At 40.4% G+C, this 8,677-nt stretch overlaps 1 protein-coding gene across 1 annotated transcript in view; it reads right to left on the minus strand.

The window, feature by feature from the left end:
- Nucleotides 1-1,671: 1,671 nt before the first annotated feature.
- Nucleotides 1,672-8,677, minus strand: part of LOC118336663 (regulator of G-protein signaling 6-like) — a 39,176-nt gene continuing 32,170 nt past the window's right edge. The window contains exons 11-17 of the mRNA XM_035673328.1: nucleotides 8,193-8,294; nucleotides 7,877-8,049; nucleotides 7,431-7,556; nucleotides 6,550-6,736; nucleotides 5,835-5,924; nucleotides 4,186-4,245; nucleotides 1,672-3,905 (exon numbers count right to left, since the gene is read on the minus strand). Of these exons, the coding sequence (XP_035529221.1) occupies nucleotides 3,855-3,905; nucleotides 4,186-4,245; nucleotides 5,835-5,924; nucleotides 6,550-6,736; nucleotides 7,431-7,556; nucleotides 7,877-8,049; nucleotides 8,193-8,294 (789 nt within the window). The 3' untranslated portion in view covers nucleotides 1,672-3,854. The remainder of the gene's footprint in view (nucleotides 3,906-4,185; nucleotides 4,246-5,834; nucleotides 5,925-6,549; nucleotides 6,737-7,430; nucleotides 7,557-7,876; nucleotides 8,050-8,192; nucleotides 8,295-8,677) is intronic.

Consider the following 8,677-nt stretch of genomic DNA (forward strand, 5'->3'; position numbering starts at 1 on the left):
GATGCTGGTTTTTTTATTTTCCTGAGAGAAACCACAGGGAATTTTTGAGAAGGCAGCTGATAAGCTGAAGAATCAATAGGTTGGAGTGACCCTCAGACTCTGTGAGCAGACGAAGAGGGGAAAAAAAATAAAATGGCTCTCAAGTTTGTGAGAGCGGTTGTAGGTCTGGACTCTAAATAGGAACGAGACAACAAAAAGAGGCTTCAGCACAGGGAGCTCTTATTGATTGGTAGGTGCTGCTTGAGAAATAACAAGTAAGTCTGTGGAAATCACATATGAGCAATATTGTGTGTCAACAGAGAGGTATTACAGATGGATTATTTACTGTAACTACATGGGCTCTGAGTATGCAGGTATAAAATACAAAGGTTTGGACTATATATAAATATAATTGTCCGATAGTGTTATGAGAGCAGGTTTCCAATGGATCTTGTTAAATGTGTCAAATCACAGTGGCACTAAAGTAGCATTTAAATGAGCAAGAAACTGGATCACAAGATTAGATTAATGTACTTCTTGGAATAGAGGGACGTGTGAAGGTCAAAGCAACAACTTCATAATGAGAATAGCTGCAAATTACTGTGTATTCACTATTAGGAGGAACATTAATCATAAAGTACATTAGCAAACAAGATACTGTTTTAGGTTTAATGTTTAAGACTGTTATTTTTCATTTATTATTTTGTACAGCCTGTTGTCTCGAGATTTTAAAGGGGCACTCCAGTGATTTAGTATTACACTCCCATAACATTAGGACACTCACAAGAGGCAGACTTTAAAGAAGGATGATCAAAATTGATACAGAAAGGGCAGAAATATCCTGAGTTTTAATGCCAGTATGACTCAGATCTCCCCAAAATGGCTGCTTCCCACATTTCCCATAATGCAACTCCAAAGTATCTTTTAAATTGGACCCTCCCTGCCTGGTCTTTTAAATTCCATGCTACCAGTTTGTAACACCATTGTCTTGCTTTCTGTTATAAATGTTAAATTGTAAAGCCCAAACTGAGATAACCTTGATAACCTACCGGTTATAATCTGACTGAAATATTACAGAACCATTGGATTACCCTAACATTTGGTAGACATTCACAGTGCCCAGAACTCTTTTTCTCTGGCGCCACATTGTGGCTTTGTGTAAAATGTCTCAATAACTATTGGATGAAATGCCATGAAATTGGATGCAGGCGTTCCAGTCTCCCTCAAGAGGAATTCTAATAACTTTAGTAACTTTTCATGAAGTGCCATCATCATCATCATCATGTCAACATTTAATTTTGGTTTTGTTTATGACCAAATACCAGCCTCACATAGCTGCTAGTATGGACCACCTGCTTAAGCTTGATTTATGAAAGCAGATAAACACTGCTACTGATGATGGCAACTACCAAGCACAGAAATAATGAGTCTGTGGCAGTGAACACAGAAAAAGCATCAGGATAAAAACCCAAAAAGTGTTTTGTGATTTACAGTTGCACTTACCATAACATACCTGCAGCCTTGTATTGTGGTATGCAGGAAAAAGGCAGCGGCAGTTAGCATCAGCACCTGATAAAGGTCATCAGATCTCAGCTGACACAGAAGAGACACATTTGACTTCTTTTGGTTCATGACGCAGAACAGCACAAGAGTGGCAGACAGGTCCAGAGTTTTTATTATTTGGTACCCATGAATAGATAGCAGGTGCTTGAGTGTTTTGGAGTGCCAGTAGTTATCTTGCTGATTGAGAAACTAAAAGCACAAAAATGCCCTGAATATGTTACATGCATAGTAATGTGCCCATATCATAATAAAATGTGCTTTTGGATAATGAAATTTAGCCAATTTACATCAACAATGCACCCTGTACATAGTGTCATTGTGTTTGTGCTGAGAATAACATTTGGTACATCGAAGTTAAGCATCTCTCTCTACCTTATAATCAAGAGGTTATTGGTTTATGATAATAATGCTGATTATTAATATGACCTGTACAGTGCATTGCAACGACTAATAGAAAATAAAAGATGACTGACTCATTCAGCAGCGTAGTCCATTACTGTAGCTGTCATTGGCCTGATGGGGGAGCTGTGAGACTAAAATCTCCTCAGTCCAAGCACTTTTTGTCTGTAGAAGAAGTTTGAAGCCACAGTGGAATACAGAGGCCATAATGTTCAGTGTACTGTGCCCCAGACAGGTCAAATATTGTTCCCAGTTCCCACTTCAGGGCTTTGACGTCACTCTGACTAGCGTTGTTCCAGTTCAGGGCTTTTCCCCTCGTCTGCGCGCTGTCTTCAGAGAGTCAAACCATCTTCTGTTAAGTTATGGTCCAATAACATGCACCATTTCCCCCATAGTCATTAAAACACATGATGATTATTAGGTGGAGGGTCACGGCATACATTTTGCCAAACAGAAGTGGGCAGGTTTCATTGTTTTAAGAAAACAAAAGGTGAGATATTCATGCAGTAAAAAAAACAACAAAACATAAATGATCCCATATTGGGCTGCAGGCCTTCAAATGTCTCCATGATCAGAGAACAACTAGGTTTGACATCATAATGTCCTTCGATATGATGTGAACACAGCTTAATACAGTCTTACAACACTCTGTTGCTTGGTCCTGTGGTTTAACCACCACTAGATGGACCCATGGCACTGGAAACTTTAAAATTTACACTATGGTGTGAGCCCTAAAAGCACGTGGATTTTATATCACATGTGACTATGCACACTAGAACTGTGACTAAAGTAAACCCTCAGACAACTGTGATTCACACAACCATGTGGGCCACTAAATGTTGAAGCTTCTCAGTTATTCACACAGACTAAGTTGACTGTGCAGCCTAAACATTTTGGGACTTGAAGCTTGAGAAGTTGTGAAAGCAGTGAACCAATTTGCCAACTGGATTAAATTCATATTTGCCATACGTCTCATTACAAAGCACACAAAATATTAATCCTCAACAAAGACATTTGGATGACACGTGCATTGGTGCAGTGTGAATGCTACATTAAGCCCTTATGCCAGATTTTGGAATGTAATGAAGCATGGAAAACTATACCTTCAACCTTCGTCATTAAATATAACTTGTGGGAAAAAAACAACTTTATATTGTTGATTACTGCCCAAACTATGTTCACTATTAAACTGACATGTAGTGTGCTTCATAAGGAACAGATATAATAGAAATTTCAAGGATATAAAAAGGTTAAATATATTTTTCTTAAAAAAAGAAAAAAGTGGTCTCAGGCTTTATTTATTGCTGGCAGAGACATATGCAAAATGTTGTAGATTTGTGTCCGTGTTGATGTGCCTCTTTGAACTTGTGTTTAAGTAAGTATGTCTGAGTTAGGACTAGCCCCGGCTTTTTTAGGATAACTAAACCAATAGTCAATTCATTGCAAATGTTGTGGCAAATAACTTTTAAGTGCATTTTTTTGTCAAAGAATATTGTTGCAATTCCAGATATGTGCTTTCCATTTCCAATAAACCAGTATATAAAACAGAAAGAAAACAATATAAACTCATCAGCTTAGTCGACAAAGAGCCTAACAACCAGTTTGCCGACTAAGTGATGAAAAGAGGGCAGCCCTCGTCTGAATGTGCTTATACTGTATGCTGCATGCCATGTGGTGTGTCGGCTGAGGTTCCCCTTGTCAGCATTGTCTTTTCCTCAGTGGTTCTGTTTGAGGCGTTCACCCCATCGGGCCCAGTGCTGCGCTACCAGTACGGCAACAGCAGTCCTCGGAGCAGTGTCTAAGAGCTTCCACAGCAGCCCTGTCCAGCCCAGCTCCACTGTCTGTGCGCCGGCCCCTGTGTGGCGGTCACCCCCCCAACAGGGTCTGGCTGTGCCCCTCCAGCACAGGCTGTGTCAGGATGACTGCATCAGGCCTGTCAGGCGCTTTCCCGTCAACGACTTGCCCTAGAAGGTCAATTAAAACAGATTACTAGACTGAGATGGTGACAGTACAAGAACTTTATGAATCACACAAAATCTCTACCAACAAGGTGCTTTTTAAAAAAATCTAAAATGCAACCATTCATGTGACTAGTATGTTATCTTTTTCACAAATACACATCCTGTTACAAGTATAAAGAGCCATAATAGAGTGTAATATGGTTATAATTGCAAAAAAAGCCACTGATAGTGAGCCAGCCAGTGTGGTTTGTGATATGAACAGCCCCAGCTCCAAATGACTTACCACACTGCGGGTGAACTTCTCCAAGGAGGTGCGGCGGCCCTGTTCAGTGTCTGCTGGCTGCTGTTTTGGGAGGGGGAAGCAGGGTGAGTGTTTGGGTCAGGTACGGGTGTTGACGGGGTTCGGGGTTGAAGTAGTTAGTGAAGGAGAAACGGGGCCAAGCATTGCAAAAATGAGGGCCGAGGACAATGTGGGAGTTGCATGTTTTTTTTTTAGGAAATGGAGTGGGGTCAGTGACAGGCCAGCAGAAGGAGCAGTGTCCAAACGGGAAAAGGGCAGAAAGGCTAGCATGAACAGAGGCAGCTGTGATTTGTGGAAAGCTCCATATTACACAGTAACAGCTAAATGCGTGTTTGTTTAGCTGGGAAAGTCAAAATCATCACCGCTAGCATCAACACTGGGAAATATTAGGCTGCATCTGTCAACCATCTTAAATACTTTCTCTTCTTTTCTGTCATACCTACTATGTACTGTGTGTTGGTAATTTCTATTGACAGCATGGCTGTTGTTCCTCTTTGTCTGGGTTTGGCATATGATGTCATGTATTTCGAGACCGTTCACTTGACATTTACCAGAATGTCGTAGTTTCCTTGCACCTGTATCTTGGTCACAGTTGTTTTTGCCTTTTTGGGGCTCATCTCATGGCAGCATCAAATTACATATTGCCAGACTTTGTTAAGAGCTGACAAATTCTGTCAAATGGCATTAAAATGGCATTGAAATGGCCCACCTCTGTAGCATTTACATGTAATCAGATTACCTTAAAGTCCTAAACAGTGAGTTGTTTGAACTAATTTGCTGTGTATATGATAAAAACATCACTAATTGGTGGTAGACGAAGTATTCTGATACAGTGTAGAAACACCCTGTTAGTGTACAGGTAAAAGTTTTAGTATCATTCAAAAGTAAAAGTACTCGTTATGCAGAATGGCCCATTTCAGAATCATATATAATATCATATATCTTTATCTTTATCTATAATTATTGATGCATTAATGTATAAGCATTACTAATGTTGCATCTGGTGAAGTTAGTTAAGGCTAATTTTAACTACATTATATATCCTTCCAGGTTCCCTAATCTCTAATATTACCTCATAATTAATCAGAATCTGCAAAATAACTAAAGCTGTTAAATAAATGTAGTGGAGAGGAAAGTACAAAAATTGCCTAGTATAAAAGTTCCCCAATTGTACTTGAGTACAGTACTTGAGTACAGTACTTGAGTAAACACACTTATTTACATTCCACTGCTGTCACTAACTACTTTGCAGCATGTCATATTGATACTATGTGCTGTATTTTAGTGGCAGCGCAGTGACCGGCACAAGCAGTGCTCTGACAATTTGGTATTTTCCTGACCTTGAAATTGCCTGTCTGTGTGATATGTTGTTGCCTGCACATAAACACTCCCCAGCCAAAAAATAATGTGCCGTGCTCCCTCGTGGTTGCACTTGTACGAACTTGTAAAATAAGGCCTAAACCTAATTACTGACTACATATATACAATAAATATGAACCTGGACTGTCTTTTAAATTATAAAAAAAGAATCAAACCAAAATGAGAAATGCAATAAGAGTGACAAACTTTTGTAAAAAAAAAAAAGAAAAAAAAAAGGAGAGGTGACATAGGGGTCAGTGAGTGCAGCTCACCTTCTTTCTGGCTAACAGGAGGTCCTGGTAGATGTTGGATCGCAAAAAGCGTGCATAGCTGTCACTTTTCATTAGCTTGAATATGTGCTCCTGCAATTGAAAGAGAAAGAAAAGCTGATGAGTGTGCGTTGAGCTGGGAAAAAAGGGGATGAAAAGGAAGAATAAAGAGAAGTGTAGAGAAATAAAGCAGGTCTGATTATGCTAATGTAATACACGCATGTGTGGTTCGGAAGGGGTGATGCAAACGGAGTCTGCTGACATGAACGGCAGAGTCCTGTGAGACAGAGCTGAGTAATGTCCTGCCAGTGAGAGGCATTCCACGTCACACATCACCAACCCACTCTGAACCAGAGGAAACCATGGTGAACTCGAGTGAACAACCTATTCATGGCATTACTCGCCTCATTAGGCCCTGGCACAAACACACTCCGTCATTCTTCTCCTCTCCTCACTCTTTCTGTCCCTCCCCGCCCTCTCGTTCAATCACTTGTGTAACATGAGTGGGGTGGAAGGGTTCAGTGTTTTGGTAGGGTTGGTTTCTATGTAGCACTACAGAAGTATTGGCTGTGTCCCCGAGTACAGGCACAGGTGTGTTGCCACTGTACGTCTCCGGTGTTCATTCAGACTTGTGTGAGTGTGTGTTCATGCGTGCGTGAACATGTATAGCCATGTGTAGCCTATGTTCATCCACTAGGAAGAAGAAACAACAGTGCACCTGAGCATCCTCATAGCTGTATCGCCCGGGGTCTTTGAGGTTCTGGCTGGTGCGCTCGTAGCTGTGAGAGTCCAGGTTGATGGAGCTTGGCGCCCCCTCGGCCAGAAACTCCTGCCAGATCTCCTGTGCCCTAGAAGCCACTTCCTGGAGTGGCCGCCGCTTCAGATCCTGCACTGCTAACCAGAACCTACAACAGCATCACATAGATATATACAGTCCATACAGTGTTACATTCACTATTATTATATGTGTTGACAATGGCATTTAATGTGATTAATAAGTTCATTTGAATATTGATGAAAAATTAAAATTTCTACAATATGTAAACACACTTGTTTTCACTAGTGTGGAAGAAGTATTCACTCTTGAATAAGAGTAGCAAAACCACAATGTCAAAATGCACGATTTAAATGTTTTCTTACATAAAATTAATATGTCAGCAGTAGTGTACTTAATGTATCAAAGTAAAAGTAAGTAGTACTCAGTTTTATATCATTGTGTATGTCACTGGATTATTTGTGTTGCATGGTGCAAACATGTAGGCAGCATTTTAACAATGAACAGGTCAAAGAGGAGCTAATTTGTATACAGAAATTTGATAACAAGATAAGATGATCATATGTTTTATGTGTAAAATCAATTAACTAACCAGAACATTTTTATTATTATTCTCTGTGAAATGTGGTCAAGTAGGAGTATAAAGTAGCATAAAATGGAAAGTACAGTGCTTGATTAAATGTACTTTCCATCACTGTGCGTGCTATTAATATAATCAAGGAGTTGTATTAGTTGTCATAAAACATTTATACAGAAATGTATAAAAATAACGCGTGTTTATAGCCACTTTTAGAAAGATACATAAAGTACAATGACAGCCTCACCGCAGGTTCTCTGAGCTGAACTCTGACTCCAGGAACTTCAGGAACTGGTCTCGTCCTGCTGGATCTTTCAGCGCCTCCTCTAGAGAGAAGCTCCATTTCTTCACACGCTGCTGGCTGGGGTCACGACTGCTCCAAATAAAATAGATTAGAGAAGAATAGAATCAAATAGGATAGAACAGAAAAGAGCAGTTTATTATTCACAAGTCATTTTCCCTCACGGTCTGCAGAGAGCAGAAGCCAGAACATCGGAGCACATTAAACCTTTAAGAATGCCAGCATTAATTTGAGATGAGATACAAACAGACAGATCCCTCCTAATTTAGGACAACAAAAGTTCATCAGCACCGAGACCTCTACGCTCCACCTGACCCCAGTGTCGGTTTACAGCATGATCAGCTTCCGGTGAACCCTCAGCCCACATGCTAACACGACCCTTCCAGCCTCACCTTGCCTCCAAGTCCCAGAAAGTTGTGTCATCGCTGATCCAGGGGTTGGAGGGCTCTGTGGCCGACACAAAGGGGTCGTATTCCACAAACTGCTCCGTGTAGCTCATCAGACTGTCGGCCACTTTGGAAACCTTCATACAGTGTCTGTCCAGCTGGACGTTCAAGAAAGTAATCTGATGGAGAGGGAGAGAGAGTAATGAGGATGCTAAATAAGGTCACAGCTCATCAGTCTGCGTCCCCGAATGTCGTTCTGATGGATAGGCGAGGCAGACTGGTGGTAATGACCTATGGAGAAGACTGTCACACTGTGAGTTACCTCCTTCTGAACGTCCTCTTTGGTGGTCTTCCTGGTCGGCTGGGAGCTGATGTGGATTGGACTCGGTTGGCTTTGACCATCATCTGGTACCCCGTAGACAGACTGTAGAAGAAAGGGGAGACATTTTAAACCTCGCTTTGTTTTGATGTCATTGGATTTCGATTAACCTTGACAGACCAATACAGATGTCTCATAAATGTCAGGTAATAGCTGTGGGACCACTGAAGATACCAAGGTCATTGCCTCAGTATTGTGTCTGGGAATTTGGGGTTTTAACAACTTGAAGAAGAGTTTCCATTTTACAATTTACACATGGTTGAATATTCTACACTGAATATCTTTACGATTTCAGAGATTTGAATAAAACAAACAACAAACGCTATGTATATTTTATATACATTATCAAATAAATATTTTTATACAAAGTATATAAACATTTATTGTCATTTTGTACTTTTTAGTAAGAAAAAAGTATGTATAACTAA

The sequence above is a fragment of the Morone saxatilis genome, unplaced genomic scaffold, assembly GCF_004916995.1.
Source record: "Morone saxatilis isolate NCDOM2014 unplaced genomic scaffold, NCSU_SB_2.0 Contig3, whole genome shotgun sequence".
NCBI lineage: Eukaryota > Metazoa > Chordata > Actinopteri > Moronidae > Morone > Morone saxatilis.